At 45.9% G+C, this 25,209-nt stretch overlaps 1 protein-coding gene across 1 annotated transcript in view; it reads right to left on the minus strand.

Annotated features, from left to right (window-relative positions):
* Positions 1-24,440, minus strand: part of TG (thyroglobulin) — a 171,829-nt gene extending 147,389 nt beyond the window's left edge. Inside the window, exons 1-13 of the mRNA XM_081919979.1 lie at positions 24,279-24,440; positions 22,660-22,819; positions 20,969-21,075; positions 19,997-20,140; positions 18,061-18,246; positions 14,542-15,588; positions 12,657-13,244; positions 8,320-8,559; positions 6,599-6,736; positions 5,343-5,420; positions 4,042-4,154; positions 2,747-2,858; positions 936-1,136 (exon numbers count right to left, since the gene is read on the minus strand). Coding sequence (XP_081776105.1) covers positions 936-1,136; positions 2,747-2,858; positions 4,042-4,154; positions 5,343-5,420; positions 6,599-6,736; positions 8,320-8,559; positions 12,657-13,244; positions 14,542-15,588; positions 18,061-18,246; positions 19,997-20,140; positions 20,969-21,075; positions 22,660-22,819; positions 24,279-24,321 — 3,157 coding nt within the window. The 5' untranslated portion in view covers positions 24,322-24,440. The remainder of the gene's footprint in view (positions 1-935; positions 1,137-2,746; positions 2,859-4,041; positions 4,155-5,342; positions 5,421-6,598; positions 6,737-8,319; positions 8,560-12,656; positions 13,245-14,541; positions 15,589-18,060; positions 18,247-19,996; positions 20,141-20,968; positions 21,076-22,659; positions 22,820-24,278) is intronic.
* Positions 24,441-25,209: the final 769 nt, after the last annotated feature.

Genomic DNA, 25,209 nt, shown 5'->3' on the forward strand with positions numbered 1-25,209 from the left:
TAGATTACTAATGTATTAAAGGGAAAAATAAGGTTAGAATATGTTAAGATAAATTACAGGACAGAAAACAGAGGAAGAAGGAAAGGAATTGCTGAAACAGTTAACTGAAGTGGAATACAAAAAGGGAGGTGTGAGGAGGTCGTTGAAACAAGTGAATGAAAGATAAGATACTGAAATTATTGGATGTGTTTTAAATTGTTTTTGTTTTGTTTTGTTAGTTTAATGTCTTAGTGTTAGTATTATGCAGTGTCTTTGTTTTTGTATTGTATTGTATTGTTTAATTTTTTTTCTTTTGTAGTGTTTAAACTGTTAATAAATATTATTATTAAAAAAACAAAAACAAAGATGCTGCTGAGAGCCCAAGCGCCTCACCTAGCCCGGCTGGCCAGGAGGCACACATGCCGTTTCCATCACCCAGATTGTGCAGAGGGGTGAAATGTAATGAGGGGAGGCGGAGAGTTGGGGTGTATAAGTTCTTATTTCAGGGGAGAAACCGGAAGGGGCCACTCCCAGAATCTGCAAGTGCCTAAGACGGACGTGAACTTTGTGGCTATGCACTGTAAATAGTTTGCACCAATAAAACCTGTAAAAGACAGGTTACTCACGAGCCTGGTTACTCACGAGCAACCACCACCAGCACAGGACAGCAGGTCTCCTTATTTCAAGTCTGGCACTGCTTAACTAGCTTTTCAGTCAACAAGCAGAAAAGTCTCATTGTCAATACTTTCTCCGGAATCCTAAGCGTTAGAACTCAGATATCTATCTATCCATCCACCCATTCTATCAATCCAGATCTGGATATATATATGTATCGTTAAATTCTCAAAGTTCCCACATGAATCCACGCAATGCAAACCAGCATTTCCCAGTGTGCAGATTGGCCACAACCGCTCCGAGGAAAGCACAAAACTGCCCAGACTTCCAATTTCACTCACGTTCGCATGAAAGCTTCTTTCCATTGATTCGTGCTCCAGGAACCTCCTCTCCGTTCTCAAAGACACACCAGCTGCTTTCCTGGTCTTCGGTCCGCTGCACGGGTGAGAACCCCCCACTGCTGCTTTCACACTGAGGGATGTAACCTCGACCCATTTCCCGCAAGAGAGCCTTGGACTCCAGCATCTTGCAGTAACTGGGGCCTTTTGAAGAGGAAGAGAGAGATGGTGATAAAGAGCCCTGTAAGGCTAGATGCATGGCTATGGGCAAAGATGAGTTGTGCATCTGGGCTCAGGGGGGAGCATTAACAGTGACTCCCCCAAAGAGCTCAATGATTGGGCAAGGATAGAAGGGATTAGGTGGCCCTTAACAGACAGTGTATCAAAATATTATCATTATCATTAATTAAATTTGTTTACCACCCTCTACCCACAAGTCTCAAGGCTGTTCACGAGATAAAAATGCATCTGTTAATGGAAATAACATACAGAAATGCATTATATTAGGTAGAATTGCTGACAAAAACATGTATACAGTGGTACCTGTTGGAAAATTCTATTTCACCTTAAGTTGCAGACGTGTGAGATTGTTACATGTCACATGTCTGTTTACGTTCCAGCGCAGTTTGCTGGGAACTTCTGTTGTGTATACCTTTTGCTTTTGACTCTCTCTCTGAGGAGACGAGAGATGACATGTTTTCTTTGTCATGATTTATGCTTAATAAATCCATAGCTTCATAGTATGTTTCTACAAACCTCACGCCACTTCTCTTTGCGCAGTATGCTCTGCTAATATAGCGTGCTCAGGATTTGAAGTCTGAGTCGCTGATTTACGTCGCACCAGAGGTCGGAGGTTCATCACGGCTGGAAGGGCATAATTCGGAGGTCCGTTCTTAACCCAAAACCGTTCTTAACCTCAGGTGCGCTTTCGCTAATGGGGTCTCCCACTGTCGCAGCACTGCCACTGTATGATTTCTGTTGTCATCCTGTGGCAAAGTTCGCAACCTGGAGCAGCTACTTCTGGGTTAGCCGAGTTTGTAACCCAAAGTGGTTGTAACCCGAGGTGCCGCTTTACAGTGATTACAGTGTTACGAAAAAGGAGCAATGCAGCAGTGAGCTGCAGCTGGCTGGAAAGCCAAACAGGGTGTTGATGTTTGTGACTGTACCGTGGGAATAAAGGGGCAGTCTATTCACTGTACTGAGCACCAGATGTTAGCTCAGAGTGACATCTGACCTGTACTGGAAGTACAGGGGTGGAGTCCTAACTCTCTCTGCTGTTGGTGTTTAGAGAGTGCAGACATGTTTTCTCTGTACTGCTGCAAAGACAGAAATAAAGGCATGTAAATATATTTCTGTCTGTCTCTTTCCCCTCCCTGGGAAAGGCAAGGAGGAGGGAGGAGTGGTGTGTTCTTCTCACGTTTGAGGAGGATCGCCGATAGAGACCTCGCCTGTATCCTGCCGGGAGTCGCAGACGGGGAGGTCAACAGGAAATCTAGCCGGGTGCCTGGAGAGTGCCACATTCCTCTGACAAGGCTTGATTCCTACAATTTTTCTAGTAAAAAAGGTGGTGGAACTACCCATGAATGCCTCCCTCCTTCTCTTAGAATGGCAATTGGCACCCACCTGAGAGGTGCCGGAACTGAGTTCCAGAGAGTTCCGGCTGAAAAAAATCCCTGCAGGCATATTAGGAGAAATTAACTATAACACACTGACAAGAAAAGTGCACTGAGATGCTGAAGAATTTTCACAAATAAACTGAAATTGACAGGTTCGTCCATCCCCAGACCAGAAGGAAAGGTAAAGAAGGTACTTACAGTGAGCTCTGCCATTTGCATCAATGTCGCTCTGGTGAAAGGCTTCGCCAGATGTTGGATCCACACACCAGGCCCTGGTTTCTGACTTCTGTAGCACAGCATAGGCACCAGTCTAGAAGGAAGCAGCTGCGTTATCGTTGCAGAACGAGAAGCCTTCTGTAAGGCTGCTATTTATCTAAGGACCGTTATCTGAGAAATGGTGGGTTGCATCTAACAAATTATCCCTTTTGCTCAAAGACTTCTGCTTACGCTATAGGATTCTGCTCTCTCTTCAACCTCAAATGGGCAGCTTGTCATGGAATTCTACTCAATATTGACCCAGAGCAGATTCCAATGTATTGTTAGCAGAGCAAAAATTTAAACACATTGCAGGATTCCCAAAAAAATAGACCAGAGGCAATCAATATTTCATCCAGTAAACCTTTACTGCTACTGAAGATAAATGAGCATCACGGTCACAAATCCAATACATTCAGGACAGGCACTGTCCATAAGAAATCCAGTTGCAGCAGACTTAACTTAAATTTACAATAACTTATAATAAGTCTGAACCTTAACACTATCTATGTACAGAACACCACACCAGAAGGAAAAGAGAGAAAGTGAAACCCAAGGCTCTTTCTGGCCTTATTTTATAGTCAGCATGACCTTGACAGAAAGAGATAAGAGAACCAGTTTAAGCCAGCTGTACTCAGCTTCTCTGAAGGAATCACCCAAACATCATGAACCTTCTGCATGTTTCTTTCACACAGAGAGGTTCCGAAACCCTCTTGAATTAGCCAGAAGAGGAAAGATCTCTACACATCAGATCAATCCTTTCTGCACTAAGAAATGCAAACTGACACAGCTTGCCAATAGCAACCACCAACAGCACAGGAAGCAAGAGGGAGGGAGGGAGGGAGGGAGGGAGGGAGGGAGGGAGGGAGGGAGGGAGGGAGGGAGGAAGGAAGGAAGGAAGGAAGGAAGGAAGGAAGGAAGGAAGGAAGGAAGGAAGGAAGGAAGGAAGGAAGGAAGGAAGGAAGGAGCCTCCTAAATAGTTCATTGGATTTGTGTCCTTCTTAAAAATGGGTGACTTATCCCTGACTTCACTATTTACTAAGGTGGAGGTGAATTGTAAGGGACACTTTGTTCCATCCCACAAATCACCGGGACTGGATTTATTTCATCCCTACCCAAAAACGAAATGCACATTTTCCAAAATTCAGATTGGAAATGTGCACAGTTCAGATTGCAGTCCGCTAATTCCTATAAACCAGAGTAAAAAATCCCCAAGGTTTCAGTGCTACTGGACTTGCCTCTGCACAGGAGGGAGCAAACAGGTCTGCTGAAGTAACATTAAACGTCAGTCCAGTCCGTCTCCAGCCAGAGATTAAGGCATTCGCTTGGGAGCGTTGACATGGCGTCTGACCTGCATTAAAGTAAAAGTCTTGGTCAGTCATGAAAGTTCCAGTCAGAATATCACCGTGCATAGTCAGTTGCTTGTTCCCCCATGCAGATGGGATGACAGCTGCAGGGACTGAAAACTAAGGATGCAATCCTGCCAAGTGTATTACCACAGCAAGTAGTTGCAAATTCAGACACACAGGGAAAGCAGTAAGGAGTCAAACCCATCCCTAGAGTAACTTTGATGACTTCAACAGAGCCAGAGGGAAAGGTGTGTGTGTGTGTGTGTGTGTGTGTGTGTGTGTGAAATATGCTCCCTGAAGGCATGGCATTGGTTCATTGATGTGGGTCATCTTATACATGGATAGCAGTGGGCCAATGGGAGATTGGTGGCAACAGCCAGCAGAAGATTGGCAGCGGCGATTGGGCATGTGAATGGTTGCTGTGGCAAGGGCTGCTGGTGATTGGCTGTGGCTGCGGCAATTGGTCGTAGTAGTTATGGCAGCGGCAAGGCGTGTGTGGAACCAGTTGCGGTGACACACACACCCCACACACAAGAAAGCTCAACAGTTTTGGGCAATTTTCTCCCCATAAAATTTTGTTGCGGTTCAAAAAATAGGGGTCTGCTTATACATGAGGGCGTGTTATACAGTGAAAAATACAGTACAGATTCCTGCCTTGCCTAGATGGCCTAGATGACCCTAGAGCCAGTGTGGTGTAGTGGTTAAGAGCTGTAGACTTGTAATCTGGTTGGCCTAGATGACCCTAGAGCCAGTGTGGTGTAGTGGTTAAGAGCTGTAGACTTGTAATCTGGTTGGCCTAGATGACCCTAGAGCCAGTGTGGTGTAGTGGTTAAGAGCTGTAGACTTGTAATCTGGTTGGCCTAGATGACCCTAGAGCCAGTGTGGTGTAGTGGTTAAGAGCTGTAGACTTGTAATCTGGTGAACCGGGTTCGCGTCTCCGCTCCTCCACCTGCAGCTTCTGGGTGACCTTGGGCTAGTCACACTTCTCTGAAGTCTCTCAGCCCCACTCACCTCACAGAGTGTTTGTTGTGGGGGAGGAAGGGAAAGAAGATTGTTAGCTGCTTTGAGACTCCTTCGGGTAGTGATAAAGTGGGATATCAAATCCAAACTCTTCTTCTTCTTCCTTAGGATCCCTACAATTCTAAGATTCTATGACAAGGACAAAGCTTTGAAAGAGGAATACGACTTACACTGGGGCAGCTGTGTTGAGCGCGTCACCAGGGAATCCGATATATAGCGTCCTCTCTCATCCACACACCAGCAGTGACCTAAGATGCAACAAAACATATATCTAATATCTGCGACAGTCAGATACCCTGGCGCACTCAATTGCAGTGGATGGAATTGGACAACAGGTTCGAAATAATGGAATAAATTGCACCGAACTAGCTCTCGGCATCGTCTCAATTGGTTGCTATGCCCACAATCATCCTTTCCTAACTTGTGTATTTATAGATGAACTGATATTACAAAGGCACAGTCTCCATTTCTCTCTCTTCCAGCAGAAGTCAATCCTGCAAAGGATGTGCTGATTCCCCAGCACTTGCAAAGAAATGCAATGCTGGTTTTGCACTCTGCGCTTCCCCAAGCGCTATGAGCAAGTCCCAGGGGGCAACCTTTTACAGGTTCCATTCCCTTGTGGTGAAAAATTATTGGCAAGAAGACCTGGTTTTTAAAAGCAGGAACAGGGAATCTTTTTTCCCCAGCTTGAGGGCCACATTGCTTTGTGAGCAACTTCTGGGGGCCGCATGCTGGTGGTAAGGTAAAGGTAAGGGTAAAAAGGTAAAGGACCCCTGGACGGTTAAGTCCAGTCAAAGGCGACTATGGGCTTGCGGTGCTCATATCGCTTTCAGGCCAAGGGAGCCAGAGTTTGTCCACAGACAGCTTTCCGGGTCATGTGGGCAGCATGACTAAACTGCTTCTGGTGCAACAGGACACCATGATGAATCCCAGAGCGCACGGAAACACCGTTTACCTTCCCGCCGCAGTGGTACCTATTTATCTACTCGCACTGGTGTGCTTTCAAACTGCTAAATTGGCAGTTTGCTAGATTCCAACCACTGACCTTCCGAATGGCAAGCCCAAGGGACTCGGTGGTTTAGACCACAGCGCCACCCACGTCCCTTGGTGGAGCCAGAGGGAAAAGTGGGCAGAGTAATGGTGGCAACCCTTACCAATAGCTGATATACCAACCACAGAAAAGTTAGCCAGGGTAGGGAACAGAGGGCCAAATGCAGCCCTCTCCAGGCTTCTGTGTCCAGGTCTTAAGTCTCCCCCATCATATCACACCCCTCACCAGTCCTGTCGAACCCCCTCCTCAAACGGTTCTTCAACAGAATCTTTTGAGGGTCAGTAAATGAAGAGGGGCCACAGGCACTATCTATGGCCTAGGACTCCTCAGCTGTCCTAAGCGCTGCCAACTGGCTTTTTTTGCCCTCTCTCTCACCTGAGCTGTCATAACACTGGACAGGTAGCCAGTTCCCCAACCCATCACACTGGGGGATGTAAGGCTGAAATCCCAGGCGCACAGCCTCTCCTGAGGAATTCTGGGATGCGGAGAAACTCCTCCAATAGAATTGCAAGGCTTCAAAGAAAAACAAGGAACAAAAGCACATGATCTCAGTAGGCATGGACAGGTAGACAAGCAAGCTGCTTTCCTGCAGATTCATAAATAGCTGTGGACAACTAGACAGACTTGATTATTGTAACTCACTCTACGCAGGGCTGCCCTTGAGACTGACCCAGAAACTCCAGCGGGTGCAGAATGCCATGGTGAGACTCCTTACAGGGTCCTCACCGCGGGATCACATTCACCTGGTGATATACCAGCTGCACTGGCTCCCGGTGGAATACAGGATCTGGTTTAAGGTGCCAGTTTTAACCTTTAAAGCCCTATATGGCCTAGGACCCTCGTACCTACGGGACCACCTCTCCTGGTATGTCCCACGGAGGACCTTACAGTCTTCAAATAAAAACATCTTGGAGATCTCAGGACACAGGGAAGTTAGGCTGGCCTCAAGGACTTTTTCGGCCGTGGCCCCAATCTGGTGGAACGCTCTGTCATAAGAGACTAGGGCCCTGTGGGACTTGACATCTTTCCACAGGGCCTGCAAGACAGAGCTGTTCCACCTGGCCTTCGGCTGGGGAGGGTGGGATATAAATAAAAATTTGTTGTTATTGTTATTGTTGTTGTTGAATCTGTGACATGACTTCCCTCCAAGGTCAAATGACACATTTTCTCCAAGGTGACCTGCATGGTTCTTCCCCTCTTCATTTTATCCTCACAATACCTTTGTGAGATACATTTGCTGGAGAGGCCATGACTGTCCAAGGTCACTTGGCAAGCTTAATGGCTGAGTGGGGAATTTGAACCCAAGTCTCCCAGGTCTTAGGCTCAATGCTTTAACTGCTACCTCACACATTGTTAACAGCAATTTATTAATTGCCATCTACAACATCATCTCAAGGCGATGTACAATCAAAACGACAAAAAACCCAGGGGGGTATTTTGTTTTTTTTAAAAAAAACCCAGATACATTTGAAACAAAACTAAAACAAGACAAAATGGACACCGGTGGCAAAGACTAATTTATCTAGCTGAGAAAGCCTGGGAAAGTGGGTGTTTGCCATGGTCTATTTCCTATTGTATTTTAGCCCCAGTAGTTGTTTTCCCCAGTTTTGGGAGAGGTTGATGTTCAGCAGAGCAATGGCAAGGTGCTTATGCCACCTTGGGCTCCATGGAAAAAACGGCGGGATGAAAATGTCATACATACATATATACATACATACATACATACACACACACACACACACATACATACACACATACATACAATACATACATAACAGCCCTCAACATCTGAAGAGTACCACATTGGCTGTCCTGGTCTTCGTTAACTGGCAATGGCTCTCCAGGGTTTCAGAAAGAGGTCTTTCCCAGCCCTTCCCCAAGATGCCATGGAGCGCCATCTTTTGTATTATTCCCCCACCCCCTGGCAAATGGGAAACCAGAACCAGCTTCTTCAAGATCACCCAAGGGCCTGACTGGTTATCTAACTCTCCTGTAATCTGGTTATCTCTAAGTCCCCCCCCCACCAAAAATAACATCTGTTTCACCAGATCGACAGAGACGATTCTCCCACCCTCCCACCCCCATTCCAAACATACTTGATTGCGCAGCCAGCCGAATGGCGTAATCGCTTCCGGTCAGCAACCCTTCTGAAATTGTGATGCTCGCCGACGGAGAAATATTACTCAGGAGCTCTTCGTCTGTCAGTGTGATGCCTTTCGCTACTAAAAAACTCTGCCCCAAAGGAAAGTGGGAGCTGTTGGAGTCCTTAATGAGTTGCTCCACTTTGCTAACGAACTGCATGGCGTCTCGCTTGGTGGCTTCACACTCTCCAGGGCCTGTCAGAAGGGGAAAGTATTGTTACAGGTGTAAGAAGGCATTGGTTTCCGTTCCTCCCTGTATATATTGCGTGCAACGCTGTCTCCCTTCCACTGCAGTTTGCTTTCCACTGAAAATTACAATATTCACTTCTCTGTCGGCAGTGGTTGAATTATGCTATTTACGTGATTCATTGTTTAACTTACATTTTAACTTACATGTTATTCAACCTTATTCATTTCAGCGCAATGGAAGCACAATGCAAATCACGGGGGGCAGGAAAGGGAAGAATTTTGTGGGGGGAGAGGCTAGGAGAAGAAAGGGAAGCTATCAGGTGAGAGTTAGGAGGGTCCACCCCTCTCAGTGTGAGATAAGGGTTAAGATCTACCTTTGAGAGAGAGGACTTTGCATTTTCCTTTCTCTTTCTGCTTTTGCTTTTGTACAGACTATTCTGTTTTATAGTGCACTGTATTATGAAAAGCCTTAATAAAAACTTGTTTTAAAAAGATGACTACTAGTCCTAACTTTAAATGTTAAAATGGGACCCTTCCTTCCTTCCTTCCTTCCTTCCTTCCTTCCTTCCTTCCTTCCTTCCTTCCTTCCTTCCTTCCTTCCTTCCTTCCCAGCCAGTCATTATCCATAGCAGAATCAAAATTTTAAACAGAGGACATCCCAGTTTGCAGCGCAGTATGGGGTGTTAGAGGGATGCAGGTGGCGCTGTGGGTTAAACCACAGATCCTAGAACTTGCAGATCAGTAGGTCGGCGGTTCGAATCCCCGCAATGGGGTGAGCTCCCGTTGCTCAGTCCCAGCTCCTGCCAACCTAGCAGTTCGAAAGCATGTCAAAGTGCAAGTAGATAAATAGGTACCGCTCTGGCAGGAAGGTAAACGGCATTTCCGTGCGCTGCTCTGGTTCGCCAGAAGCGGCTTTGTCATGCCAGCCACATGACCCGGAAGCTGTACGCCGGCTCCCTCGGCCAATAAAGCGAGATGAGCGCCACAACCCCAGAGTCGGCCACGACTGGACCTAATGGTCAGGGGTCCCTTTACCTTTACTTTATGAGCTGCCCTCAGAGCTGGTCAGCAGCCCTCGGTATATGAGTGCCATGGAAGGAGAGCTGGAGAAGACAACTGCCATCAAGTGGCAGTCTATAAACGTGGAAAGCAGGAACATCATGGGAACAGTTATGGAAAGAGGATTTGAAGTTTACAGCCTGCTGTTCGTTGAAAGAAAATTACAGTGGTACCTCGGGTTAAGTACTTAATTCGTTCTGGAGGTCCGTTCTTAACCTGAAAATGTTCTTAACCTGAAGCAACACTTTAGCTAAAGGGGCATTCCGCTGCTGCCGCGCCGCCGGAGCACAATTTCTGTTCTCATCCTGAAGCAAAGTTCTTAACCTGAATCACAATTTCCGGGTTAGTGGAGTCTGTAACCTGAAGCGTATGTAACCTAAGGTACCAATGTGTGTAACCTAAGGTACCACCAGAGGCTTTTTTGTTAGGTATTATAGGTGCAGAACTACCAAAAGAAAAGAAAATACTGTTTGTGTATGCAACGACAGCAGCAAGGATGCTTCTAGCCCAGAGATGGAAAGAAGAAGAAGTACCGAAAGGAGAAGAGTGACAGACCAAGCTGGTGGAATATGCAGAAATGGCGAGACAGACGGGAAAGATCAGAAACCAGGAAGACCAAGTATTCTTAAAAGACTGGAATAATTTTCTAACATAACTGAGAGACCACTGTAAACAGTTGAAATCGTTGGCAGGAATAATGACACTTATAAAGTAATATGAATTTTGGATACTATGATTATATGACAGATAAAAAGGTAAAGGGACCCCTGACCATTAGGTCCAGGCGTGACTGACTCTGGGGTTGCAGTGCTCATCTTGCTTTATTGGCCGAGGGAGCCGGCGTACAGCTTCTGGGTCATGTGGCCAGCATGACTAAGCCGCTTCTGGCAAACCAGAGCAGTGCACGGAAACGCTGTTTACCTTTCCGCCAGAGTGGTACCTATTTATCTACTTGCACTTTGACGTGCTTTCGAACTGCTAGGTTGGCAGGAGCAGGGACCGAGCAACAGGAGCTCACCCCGTCACGGGAAATCGAAAGATAGATTACATGACAGATAGTTTATATGACAGATAGATTACAGTAAAAGATGCAGGAATAAAATTTAGAATTGAAACCCATGGAAGGAAGGAAAGAGGCCTGAAGTTTCAAACAAACCCTTTTTTAATGTTGATTATGTCACGTTTGTTGTGTAAAACTAATGCAAAAAATTATACATATAAAAAAGGAAAACAGGAGGCTGGACTAATCCGCCACAGCTCTTCATATGCCGGTCCAGAATTAATTGTAGAAATCCTCCTAGTTAAACTGCCGGTTAGGAGGAACGGAATAGCAATCAGAGTGAACTCATGGAACAAAGAGGAAATGTATTTGGCCTCAGATTCTCATTTATTCTTACATTTCCTTCTGTTTCCACTGTCTGGATATATATCCTTAGCGTTCTCATGGAGATGAGAGACTGCCATAAACTTTATATTAATCTTGTATGTAGCACGGCAGACACAACTGTCACATATCCTGTGTCAGAGCACACCCCAGAGGACTAGGGAAGAGATTCCTAAGGACTGAATATCCCTTGTTCACTCCTTGGTCCTTCCTCTTTAAAAACAATGCAAGGCTATATTCCCAGCCCTTATTATATGAAGGCACGTTTGAAAACCTGCAAGCAATTTCCAGCAGTTGCAGAGTCAGGCTCATGTATTTATTCCTTTGCAATGTCCACTACTCTGAGCCCTCTCAGCAACTTAGGTCATCCAAGGTCTTCCTCCAAGTCCAGGTACCCAACCCATAAAATGCAATACTGCCTTGATTCCACTTCAGCAAAATCGCTGTTCATCGTATTACGGACCAGCAGCCTCATACTTGGCGCTGCTCAGGAATTCTAAGAAACCTAAAAAATCAGCGTAGTTCTGAAAGATTTTGTGCACCGCATCAATTCAAAGTGGCACCCAACCGAATCTAAATACAGTGGTACCTCGGGTTAAGTACTTAATTCGTTCCGGAGGTCCGTTCTTAACCTGAAACGGTTCTTAACCTGAAGCACCACTTTAGCTTCCGCCGTGCCCCTGGAGCATGATTTCTGTTCTCATCCTGAGGTAAAGTTCTTAACCCGAGGTACTATTTCTGGGTTAGCAGAGTCTGTAACCTGAAGCGTATGTAACCCGAGGTACCACTGTACAGACAGAAACCTGATCCTTGATCTCAGGAGCCATCATGCTAATTTGGTTACCATATCTTAAGAGGCGTCCAAATACATAGGAAACAAGAATCTCTCCAAAATATAGAGTACAGTGGGTACCTCAGTTTTCGAACATAATCTATTCCATAAGACCGTCTGAGTTCTGAAATGTTCGAAAACCGAAAACTCAATAGCTGACGGCTAGGCCTCAGGATCTTGTGCTCAGCAGAAGCTGTGTGGCATGTTTGACTTCTGAGGCACATTCGAAAACTGAAGCATTTACTTCCGGGTTTACAGCGTTCAAAAACCGAAACATTAGTCAATGGAGACATTTGAAAACTGAGGTACCACTGTAGATGTTTCGCCCAGTCCAGATTTGGTCTGGATCCCAGTCTTCACTAACCTGGTGTCCTCTGGCTGTTTGGGACTACAAGTCCCATCATGGCTGTCCTGGCTGAGCCTAATGGGTGCCAGATTTACGTATAAACTAAACAAGATATAGCTTAGGGCTTCACTCTCTTGCCCCCCACCCAAAATAAAATTCACTATTAATATACTTCTTCTTAATTGTATTTCAGTTCAACAATTACTTTGTTAAAATACATATTTTGTTATGTGCAAATGGCTTTAGATACCTATTAGGTCCATAAATTACCATATAGCATATATTCAACACAAAAAAGAGCAACAATTTATTGTTGACAAAGGACAGCTGGACATATAAAGGGCCCCATTACCTTCAGTAGCTTAGGGCCTCATCAGACCTAAATCCGGCCCTGTTCCAAATCCTCAAGTTGGCCAAAGTTGGCATGAACATTTATATTACAATTTAAGCACAAGGTCTAATGACTAGGGTGAGTTACTTACAGTCTGGGATCTTGTTCACATCGGCTTCTTTTCCCTGCATTTGCCCCCTTTCATCAACGCACCAGCAATTGCGAAGGTCAAAGTGTCCTAGCGGGGTGCTGAAATCACCGAAAGATCCTGGGTAATGAGTGAGGTGTCCCTGAAGGAGCTGCCAAAAAGTGAACGGCTCCAGCAAGACATTCAGTGATGGATCTCCTGCGTTCTTGCCGTCCAGCACGTCTCGAGGAACTACATCGAAGGAAGGAAATTTGGCAAACTCTGGAAAGACCTTCTGGTGGCCGGCATTGTAAAGGATTTTAACGAAGTCTTCAAAGCTTTGCTGAGATCTCTCTTTATAGTTGAGCAGGATGCCCACCAAGTCATCAAAAGGAAGAGCCCTGCCGTTATTATTCTGGCTGATCCACCTTTGATACCACTCAAAAGTTTGTTCCGGGGGGCCATTGCATTGGACCTGTTTCCACCGACCATCGAGACCGCACTGTGGGATGTAGACGCTGGACAGCTCAGGCAGGGATGAAGGTTCCAGCAGAAGTTGCTGCACAGTTCTCAGGAAAGCCTGACCGCCTGCTAGCTGACAATCACTTGGACCTACAGGAGGCAAAGCCAACACGGCCCGCTAAGCACGCAATAAAGAGTTGAAGGTAGCATTTCAACATTCAGTTGTGTCATTGGTCAGATTATTTCAAAAGGGTGGCAACACGAGAACGGGCCTTCTCTGTGGTGACTCCCCATTTGTGGAATGCTCTCCCCAGGGAGGTTTGCCAGATACCTTTATTATATATTTTAAGGTACCAGGCAAAAATGTTCCCCTTCAACTGGGCCTTTAGCTGATTCTACAGCATTTTAAATGTGTTTGTGGGAAGGGGGGGGACTGTTTTGCTATTTTGTTTAACTTATTTTCATGTTCTTATCCTGTATTTTATGAGATCTTATGAGGAACGATGGTATATAAATCTAACAAATACTATAAGAAAATAAAAAATCATGAGGTAAAAGAAAATCATTAAAAGGTATGCCTGGTTAATTGGGGAGCAGACAAAAAAAAAGATGGCGAGTGGCAGATATTATGTTAAAAAGAGGATTGTTTCTTCTCTCACACGTGGCTTCTACTCTGCTTCTCATGTGTGTCATCAAACAAAACCTGGATTTCCCCTACAGAACAATTGGCTCTATTTTTCTGCAAATCTAAGAGACTGTCTAATAAATTAATGCTCAGCTAAGATTTATTCAGTCATTTGTCAGACATGATTTTATCCAAATATGAATCTGCTTCACAGCAGAAGGGCTGCAACTCAGCCAGAAGGATTTCAGCACTGGTAAGCTCAAGACCTGAGTGCTCAGTGGAAGGGCAGACCGTGGTGCTGGACTCTTGAGAGTCCCATGGACTGCAAGAAGATCAAATGTATCCATTCTGAAGGAAATCAGCCCTGAGTGCTCACTGGAAGGACAGATCCTGAAGCTGAGGCTCCAATACTTTGGCCACCTCGTGAGAAGAGAAGACTCCCTGGAAAAGACCCTGGTGCTGGGAAAGATGGAGGGCACAAGGAGAAGGGGACGACAGAGGACAAGATGGTTGGACAGTGTTCTCGAAGCTACAAACATGAGTTTGAAAAACTGCGGGAGGCAGTGGAAGACAGGAGTGCCTGGCGTGCTCTGGTCCATGGGGTCACGAAGAGTCGGACACGACTAAACGACTAAACAACAAAGCTCAAGACCTGACTACTGCAATTTGCTCTGTGTGGGGCGTCCCTTGGGCAGCTGGAGCAAAATGCCACAGCTAGACTGCTGCAAGAGACGGGCTTTAAAAACTAAAAACACAAGAGTCTTTTAGCAAAAGAAAAATCAGAGCATGTACACATGTGGAAATACAAGATAGGGAACTTACACTGCAAGGGCTGTTCAGCAGTCGCACCTTTTCCGGGAATAGTCCTGCCTTCAGAATCGAAGCAGACACAATTTCTTCCATGGCACTGAACCGGCAGGAAGTTCCCCTCCTGGGTACATGAAGGAACAAACAGCTCAGAACCGGCTGGCTGGAGTCTTTGCAAGCGTTGCAGATCCTCCCTCTGTTTTTCGCATAGAGTGGGGCACCTTGGGCGTGAGCCACGGACTCTGGATCCCGGGATCTCTTTGCCACGTGAGTCCACACACCAGCAAGCACCCGCATAGCACTGAACTTCTTCGTAGTTCCCTGCTTCTGTGCAAACCGGGACAAACAAACTGTTGCCTTCCTCTGCGCAGTCTTTGGATCTCAGCGCGATCCTTGCGACGTCACCCAAATCTTCGGTGACACTCTCGGGGACCGAAACCACGTGTTGCAAAAACACAAAGAACTCTGGGGCTTCAAGGAGAGAAGCTAGAGATCTGACGGCATTCTGGTTATCCTGCAAATTGACAGTGCGGCCAAAAGTGTCTACGAGAGGCTGGCTCAGATTGAAGCTCTCCGGTGGGATTTCCAGAGAAAGTCGTCGAGCCAGCTCACTGAATCCACCGTTCATCCCTCTCTGCCGGAAATACTGGTCCAAATTAAATTTGCCATTGGGGCCAAGGGCTCCTGTGAAGTTGAACTGGACTATGTTCTTCAAGAACTTCCCGCCAAACAGGTTTTCTTGGAACCGCTTGGGGTTGCCGGTGAAGCGGAGGGCGACGCGAGCAAGATCTCTCGAAGGAAACATCCCTCCGATAGCTTCGCTGATGGTGGATTCCAGGGCGAGCAGCTGAGAATCGCTTGGTTTGTCTATGATGGAAGACAGCAGGCCAGAATCCACAAACAGCTCCTTGAATGATGGAGGACAAGATCTTGAGGACTCAGCTATCTGCTGCAGCTCTTGAGTAGAGGAGAATAAATGGTCCTGGCCAAAGCGTCCGATGGGACCATAAAACAACCGGGAGAGAGCTCGCCGTCTCTCGGAGACACAGGTAAGTTCCTTGCCTAGACAAAGGAAAAGATGCAGCAGATGTAATAGTTGTCCAAGCCGGATTACTGGGAAGTTTTCCAAAGGAAAAACATCATGGGAGGGGTGTTTCTAGGACTTTAAAGCTCCCTTGTTATTTTTGCAATCATGTTTTATTAAGTTGTTTTTGTTTTTATTATGCATTTTATGTTTTTATATTGTGATTTCCCACCCTTTTGAATCACCCTGAGACCCGTGGGTATAGGGCGGTATACAAAATTAATAAATAACAATACAGTGGTGCCTCAGGTTAAGAACTTAATTCATTCTGGAGGTTTGTTCTTAACCTGAAACTGTGCTTAACCTGAAGCACCACTTTAGCTAATGGGGCCTCCTGCTGCCACTGCGCCACCGCTGCACGATTTTTGTTCTCATCCTGAAACAAAGTTCTTAACCTGAGGTACTATTTCTGGGTTAGCGGAGTCTGCAACCTGAAGCGTATGTAACCCGAGGTACCACTATATATAATAATACTTAAATGTTGCTTTTTTTCGTATGCTATTATATGTGATAGTTCAGAACTTAAATGGTTAAGTGTTCTGAGTGAGTGCGTCACCTACTGACGTCAGTTTTAGAAGCTGAGGAGGAGCTTGTTCCTGTACTTTCTGTTCTCTCTGTGTATCTGAGAGAGAGAGACATGTTTGCAATGGCTGCCAGCAGTGATGGCTGAAATGTTTCAATAAAGAGCTGTAAATAGACGGAGCTGTCTGTGTATGCTTGCTTGAAGGAAGTAAGACTGCTTTACACCGCTGTGTTCTACTCTGCTAAGCTGTGACCTGAAGGGAGCAACAGTGGCGCAGCTTTTGAAGAAGTGTGCCGGACCCGTTATAAACTGCTGATTGACGATCATAAAGCAATCAGAGGTCACGGCTCATCGATCAAGCTCGGCAGATCGATATCGCACATTATATTTGCTACTGTGTTGTTTTGCTGCGCTGTTGCAAAATCGTTTTACATTGCTCGGCTTCGAAATGCATTCCTGCTTTCTTTGTGGTCAGCTGCTTTGAGCATTCATGTGGAAAAGCGGTATACAAATGAATTGAATGAATGGATTTTGATGTGTTTTCTTAAGAACAGAAGAAGAGTCTGCTGGGACAGGCCAATGGCCCATCTAGTCCAGCATCTTGTTCTCAGGGTGGCCAACCAGATGCATTGCGGAAATCTATAAGTAGAATCCAAGAACAAGAGAACTCTCCCCTCCTGTAGCTTCCAGCAACTGCTCCTCAGAAGCATCTCTCTCGTCCTGACCTTGCCATTGTGATCCATGCAATGGTCACCTCCAGACTTGATTATTGTAACTCACTCTATGTGGGCCTTCCCTTGAGACTGACTCAGAAACTCCAGCGGGTGCAGAATGCCGTGGCGAGACTCCTTACGGGGTCCTCGCCATGGGATCATATTCACCTGGTGCTATACCAGGTGCACTGGCTCCCGGTGGAGTACAGGATCAGGTTTAAGGTGTTGGTTTTAACCTTTAAAGCCCTATATGGCCTAGGACCCTCGAACCTATGGGACTGCCTCTCCTGGTATGCCCCACAGAGAAATTTGCGGTCTGCAAACAAAAACATCCTGAAGATCCCGGGCCACAGGGAGGTTAGGCTGCCCTCAACCAGAGCCAGGGCTTTTTCGGCCGTGGCTCTGATCTGGTGGAATGCTGTGTTACAAGACACTAGGGCCCTGCAGGTCTTAAAGAAGATGACTAAATGAGCAAATTACCGTATTTTTCACTCTATAAGATGCACCTAGTTTTTGGAGGAGGAAAACAAGGGAAAAAATATTCTGAATCTCAGAAGCCAGAACACCAAGAGGGATCGCTTTGCAGTGAAAGCAGCAATCCCTCTTGCTGTTCTGGCTTCTGTGATAGCTGCGCAGCCTGCATTCGCTCCATAAGACGCAAACACATTTCGCCTTACTTTTTAGGAGGGAAAAAGTGAGTCTTATATAGCAAAAAATACGGTAAGTTAATTTGGATATGCAGAAGATATTAAAAATAAATTTAAAGAACCGTAGAAAGAGGGGGAAGGAAGTCAAGTTTTGAAATTCAAAATGTATAAACTTGAAGTGTGTGTGTGTGTGTGTGTGTGTGTGTGTGTGTGTGTGTGTGTGTGAAGTACAGTCGTACCTTGCATCCTGAACACCTTGGTACTCAGATGTTTTAGCTCCTGAATGCTGCAAACCCAGAAGTGAGTGTTCTGGTTTGTGAATGTTATTTGGAACCCAAATGTCCGACGGGGCTTCCACAGCTTCTGACTGGCTGCAGGAGCTTCCTGCAGCCAATCAGAAGCTGCGCTTTGCTTTCTGAATGTTTTGGAAGTCAAACAGACTTCTGGAACGGATTCCGTTCAACTTCCAAGGTATGACTGTATCTTCTTTTATCTATCCTGTTCTTCAGAATGAAGCACAGGCCAGATAACCCAACAGAGCTGTTCTAAGGCTGTAGTTTTACATACCACAGGATAAATCCTGCCCTTTCTTTCTTGTGCCAAGAAGTTCTTGCCCATTGGCATCCACACACCAGCACTGCCCATCCAGCTGGCACTGTGTTGTCTCATAGGCTCCATTATCATCACAAGATGGCCTGTAACTCTGTTCAAAACGAATAGCAGTGGATCTTTCGGTTTCACACTTGGAGGGACCTGCGAAGGAAACAGGAGGAAAAGATGGGAGCTAACCAGAATGATTTGCACTCACTTCTGTGTTCGACCAGCAATCTAAAGAGCTTAGAACCCATTTGCTTGTTATTTATATTTACATATTCATAACTCCACGTTCGCTTAAGATATCACAGGACAGTAAACAGACTAAAAATGCAATAAAAACATCAAACACATCAGCAAGACCCGCTTGACAAAGAATCTCACGTTTGAATGGTCTGTCTGAATAATAAAGTTTTTAGAAGGTGCCTAAAAGCAACCTCTAGTGGCAAGGAGTTCCATTGGGCAGGTCTTGCCACACTAAAGTCTCAGCCAAGCCTCAGGAGCACCAAAAGTGACCCCATGAGAAGAACTCAGCAGTCGAAGTGGAGGGTAAGAAAACAGGCAGCCCTTACTTTGCAGTTAGGGTGAATTAGATGGAAAAGGTCACTTACAGTTTATGGAGTTCAAAGGTTTAGTTCACACAGGAACTATTTAGAGGACGAGTGAAGATGAGAGAGGGAAAATAACAGGCATACTGTCCAGAGCCAAACAAAATGGCTCAGCTTTTAGAGGTGGTTAACTAAGACAGGGAGGCTTACAAACAAGTGGTAGCTAGATTGCTGCACAAACCCTTATGTGGTATAAACTAACACATGCATTAACTAGAAGTTCAGGAGGAAGAAATGTATTTGCCTCCAGGATTCTGGGCCTTTGTGAATTTACAAAAAACCTTGAAGTTGGTAGCCTATTGGTAACTACAGTATAACTAACTTCAGGTGATGTGCTGCCTCTTTTCTGGAGACGCATAAATAGCCACCTGCCAAAGACCATGTGTCAATACTTCATCTCCTAGTTGACAGCAAACAATATACCCTTCCTGGTGCTGCTGACTACAGCCCCCATCAGCACAGCCAATGGCCAGGGAAGACAGGAGTTGTTGTAGTCCTGTTGTAGGTTAATTCTGTTGTAGGTTAATTCTGTGTCCAGGGCTGCTGTCTACCAGCTCCACCTGGTATTTAGGCTGAGACCCTACCTGCCTGCGGACTGTCTCGCCAGAGTGATGCATGCTCTAGTTATCTCCCGCTTGGACTACTGCAATGCGCTCTACGTGGGGCTACCTTTGAAGGTGACTCGGAAACTGCAATTAATCCAGAATGCAGCAGCTAGACTGGTGACTGGGAGTGGCCACATAAAACCGGTCCTGAGAGATCTGTATTGGCTCCCAGTACGTTTCCGAGCACGATTCAAAGTGTTGGTGCTGACCTTGAAAGCCCTAAATGGCCTCTGTCCTGTATACCTGAAGGAGCGTCTCCACCCCCATCGTTCAGCCCAGACACTGAGATCCAGCGCCCAAGTCCTTCTGGCGGTTCCCTCATTGTGAGAATTGAGGTTGCAGGGAACCAGACAGAGGGCCTTCTCGGTGGTGGCGCCCACCACCATCCTTCAGATGTGAAGGAAATAAGCAGCTATCTTATCTTTAGAAGACATCTGAAGGCAGCCCTGTTTAGGGAAGTTTTAAATATTTAATGCTGTATAGTTTTTAACAATCGATTGGGAGCCACCCAGACTGGCTGGGGAGGCTCACCCAGTTGGGCAGGGTATAAATAAATTATTATTATTATTATTATTATTATTATTATTATTATTATTATTATTATTAAGCAGCATCTGGGGGGCTTCAGATTGACTTCCTTTGTTTAAATTTAGTGCATTCAAGTTACCACGCCTTACAGTCTTAGGTGCTACGTACATCTGAATCTGCCAGTTGTAGCCAATTGAACTCCCAGAAAGCGCCTCTGCAGGATCCTGTACATGCTGGTTTCAGCGAAAGAGGGAACAGGCTCCAGCGATGCAAAAATAGTGTCATAAACATTCTCAAGTAGCATTTCTAGACCTGGAAAGGGAAATAATATTGTAAGTACCGGATCATGTGCTGAGATATTGCCCCCCTCCACAAAAAAACAAACCAACCATGAAGGTAACATGCTTAAAACAAAAACTGTTGTTCTCTTTTATAAAGCTTCATTTGCACAACAGAGCTCCCTGTTCTTCTCTAGTTCCCACACCATCAAATTCCCCCAGAGAAGGCTGGGGGCCCCTCCAGAAAAGATTTTGGGGAAGGAGCAGGAAAAAAAAACCCCATAGCTCACACTGTGCTGGATGCATCCCATAATTCCCTATGTTTATAAGAAAAGCAACAAAACTGTTTATATTTGGCACATGCTAAAAGTCTTTTTTTTTTTTACCCAAGCCTTTTCTGACGGACGCGAACTATATTCATTGTTCTTGGTTTCATTCATCTGTATAGAATATTGTTCTTGAGACTTGAAGTTTGTATGTAAACCTGCTTTGCAGTGTATTTATTGATTTCATGGCACAACCACCTGGCTATGCCAATTTAAAGCGTTATATAAAGAAAGAAAAATTTCAGCATGCGCAATTAGGAAACAACAACAGGAAGATTCTAAAATCTGAACTCTGAGACATTAACATTTTGTTCTTCTTAGTCAAGTTGGCGGGGGAGGGAGCAGGTTTGAGGTGTTAGTGCTGAAATTTTCGGCTGTGAGATCTGAATTTTGCCACATACACACACACAACCCAGAGTTCCAAAGTCGAATCTGACTTTCTCTCCAGCCATTTTGAATAATGGAGATTCGCCACATGTCAAATGATTGTGCAAAATTTTGTATTCAGCAAAAGACCGGACTCAGCGAACACCTACCAGTATCCTCCAGCTCTCGCCCAAGACTGTCAGCGCAGTAACAGTACCCAGAGACTTCTGGGAACATGCGGCTGAAGGATCTGAATGTCAAGAACGCTTCTGGGAATCTAAAAGGAAAATCAACATGCATCACAGGAGACATGGCAGCCCCTCTCAACACTTCCACACCCCATCTGATTTTGAGGGGGAAATGGCATTAAGATACTAGATTTGGGTTGGTCAGACATGCTAAACCTTCAAGGATCCATCTTGGGAAGTAAATGAAATGAGCTTTGAAGGACACGATCACCAGATCCTGTATGAACAGAGAGTTTGGTGGCAATGTGCCTGAAGATTTGCCCCAGTACTTACTGGTTTGCCCAAATATGAGAATTTAGCAGCATTCTCATTGAAAGGTTTACATTTCTCAGTTGGGAGATTGAGTGGTTATTTGATTAACTTTTTATTAGGAGGCTTTTTATTAACTTTATTAACTTATTATTATTTATTAGAAAAGTGGCCTGTTCTGCCTTTAGACCAGCAAATTTAGGGATAAAAGTTTTTGGAGGTGTTAAGTTAAATTATCCAGGGGAGCAAACCCTTATATGACATAATTCATTTCATTCTGTTTTATTTTATCTTTCGTAATGGCTCGGGCTAAATGAAAATGAATAAAGATTAATAATAATAATTGTCTGGTTGTGGAATCTCGATAGCTAGAGAACACCATATGAGCAATTTAATCTTTTGGGGGTTATTGCAAACCTCACTCTCTTCCTCACTGCAGCGGGCAGGTTCAAAGAAACTCAGAGGAAGACAAGACACCATCTCCCATAATGCTGGTCCTGCGGTCTTCTACAGTTGCTGAAAGAGCAATTCATTTCTTTGGTTTCACCCCAGTTTGGACTGATTAGAAAGATCAACTTCATTCAGCCAGCCGTGGTGGTTGCAACATTTAAGGCTTTCCTGCCCTCTAGTGTCATCTGTGACTTTTAACGTATTTTCTCTGTGCCGTTGAGTGAAAGAGCTCTGCTGAGTTCACTGAGGTCAGGGATGGTGGCCAGATGTTCTTGGGCTCCCATCTGCCCCAACCAGCAAGGCCAATGGTTGGGGATGATGGGAGTTCTAGTCCAACAGAATTATGATGCTGGAGGAGACTCTTGAGAGTCCCATGGACTGCAAGAAGATCAAACCTATCCATTCTGAAGGAAATCAGCCTTGAGTGCTCACTGGAAGGACAGATCCTGAAGCTGAGGCTCCAATACTTTGGCCACCTCATGAGAAGAGACGACTCCCTGGAAAAGACCCTGATGCTGGGAAAGATTGAGGGCACAAGGAGAAGGGGACGACAGAGGACGAGATGGACAGTGTTCTCAAAGCTACCAGCATGAGTTTGACCAAACTGCGGGAGGCAGTGGAAGACAGGAGTGCCTGGCGTGCTCTGGTCCATGGGGTCACAAAGAGTCGGACACGACTAAACGACTAAACAACAACAAGTCCAACAGCAACAGGAGGAGGACCACAAGTTCTCCTTCCTTGACTGCATTTTCCACCAGTCCCAGCATCTCGTGTTCTTTCCACCAATGTCCCAGCCCTGGAAATGTGTGCCATCTCTCCCACAACACCCAGGCTCTTCGTGGTCACAGACCAACCATGAGGGCTAGAATGCCTTCCCACATTTACTAAAGTAACAGCATGTCTTTTACTCCTACCTGCTAAAATGGTGAACAAGGTCAAAGACCATCCTGTCCGTTGTGTTGATAAACTTGCACTGGACAGGCAGGAATTCTCCATCAGCTGAACACTGGGGCGGGCTCTTTTCTCCGACGTTGTGCAGGATGCGGCGGTCTCGGATCTCACATTTCCTAGGGCCTGGCAAGCAAAAGGCATAGGGGTTTGCTGAGACGCCACCTTCGTACATGGAGTCTTTGTGGGAGGGGAAAACACTCTTGCAGATTTCATCTCATTACTACAGAATTCTTGTTCTTGCTATCTGTCTGTCTCGAGAGCCAGTGGAGTACGTCTCCGTTTTGGGATGCAACCCTGGGCAGTGTGTCTAGAGGTCCTGGGTGCCCAGATGACAAGACCCCCCCCCTCAACCTCACTGACGTGGCTCAAAGGAAAGCAGGGCAATACATTTTGCACCAGCTTGGCTGCAGGAGTTGCTGGAAGGAGATGTACAAGATGTCATCCCAACACCTTAGGTTTACTCCTCAGACTTGTCTTCTCACAAGGCAGCAGAGGTTTAGGATCAAAGTTCTCCTTCTTTTAGATGGGCTACCTTCCCAGCCCCATCTGCCCCTCACTTCCCTCCACAGAACATGCAGAAACTGCCTCCTTGACCGTTGGGAGTCCACTCAATCCACCAGAGACTGTCTTTGTATGCAGAGGAAGTTCCTAGCTCACTGAGGGTCTGAGACCCATCAGCTACCCTCACCTGGTTTAGTGGGCCAGTCAAAGCCGTTCCCGGGGTATGGCCGCTGTCGCATGCTGACATCTTCTAGGAGCCACAGGTGAGAGCAGGGTGGGGACCAAAGGTGACCAAGCTGCCCCAGAAGGAGCATGACATGTCCCCCACCAGAAGTACTACCCCTCCCATAACACCCCATAAAGGTAAAGGGACCCCTAACCATTAGGTCCCATCGTGACCGACTCTGGGGTTGCGGCACTCATCTCACTTTCTTGGCCGAGGGAGCCGGCGTACAGCTTCTGGCCAGCATGACTAAGCCGCTTCTGGCGAACCAGAGCAGCGCACGGAAATGCCGTTTACCTTCCCACCAGAGCGGTACCTATTTATCTACTTGCACTTTGACGTGCTTTCGAACGGCTAGGTTGGCAGGAGCAGGGACTGAGCAACAGCAGCTCACCCCGTCGTGGGGATTCGAACTGCTGACCTTCCGATCGGCAAGTCCTAGGGTCTGTGGTTTAACCCACAGCGCCACCCGCGTCCCTTCCTAACACCCCATACTGCGCTGCAAACTGGGATGACCTCTGTTTAAAATCTTGATTCTGCTATGAATAGTGGCTGGCTGGGAAGGAAGGAAGGAAGGAAGGAAGGAAGGAAGGAAGGAAGGAAGGAAGGAAGGAAGGAAGGAAGGAAGGAAGGAAGGAAGGAAGGAAGGAAGGAAGGAGGGAGGGAGGGAAGGAGGGAGGGAGGGAGGGAGGGAGGGAGGGAGGGAGGGAGGAAGGAAGGAAGGAAGGAAGGAAGGAAGGAAGGAAGGAAGGAAGGAAGGAAGGAAGGAAGGAAGGAAGGAAGGAAGGAAGGAAGGAAGGAAGGAAGGAAGGAAGGTGATATAAATGGACGATCCCATTTTAACAGAACACAACTTACATCGCTTGGGCTTCCCTCTCTGCCTCGTGCCGTAAACCTCCATCCCTTCAGCATCCACACACCAGCACTGACCCAGGCCAGAGTCACACTGTATGGGGTCAAAGTCACCGGAATCCAGACATTGCGGGATGTAGGATGCTGTGCTGCCGTTGACGACCCGGCCAAGCAGGATCTGCTGCTTCTGCAGCTGGCAGAAGGATAAACCTATGGCAGGGAAGAAATGTCATTAAATCTGGGGTATTTCCAGGCTTTGAGATACCACCCCCAAATTGTCCTTATTGTCAGGAGCGGCCATGTGGCCCTTGGAAGTAGGGTTGCCACCCGTTCCTAGGAAAACAGGATTGCCCCGTGTGTGTTTTTTAAAGTAAATTTTTATTGTTTTCCTTACATATTCTTTTCCAACAAACCATAATAAAACCATACATTCCCTTTGACTCTGCCGAGTCGCGACTCCCCTCCCTCCCTACAATTGGTATATTTAACCCCTTTCTATTGCGCACATCATTCTCATAATAATACTATTATACATTGGAGGTATTATGTCAATCCTGCTAGTGTCTTAACCTCTTTACAATTCTTCTTTAAATATTCAATAAATTTACTCCAATTATTTTGGTATCTTTGATCTTCCTGGTCCCGGATCCTCCCTGACAATTTGGCAAGTTCTGCATATTCTGTCAGCTTCACCTGCCACTCCTGGAGAGTTGGTATGTCTTGTATTTTCCATCTTTGGCCCAGGAGGGTTCTTGCAGCAGCCGTAGCATACATAAACAGATTTTGGTCTCGCATTTTAATTTCTGTTCCTATTAAGCCTAATAGACACGCTTCCGGTCTTTTGGGGAAGGTATACCTAAATATTTTTTTGAATTCATTATAAATTGATTCCCAAAATTTTTTAACCTTGTCACAGGTCCACCACATATGGAAATAA

This window comes from Podarcis melisellensis (genome assembly GCF_964234715.1).
Source record: "Podarcis melisellensis genome assembly, chromosome: 7".
In the NCBI taxonomy this organism is placed as follows: Eukaryota; Metazoa; Chordata; class Lepidosauria; order Squamata; family Lacertidae; genus Podarcis; species Podarcis melisellensis.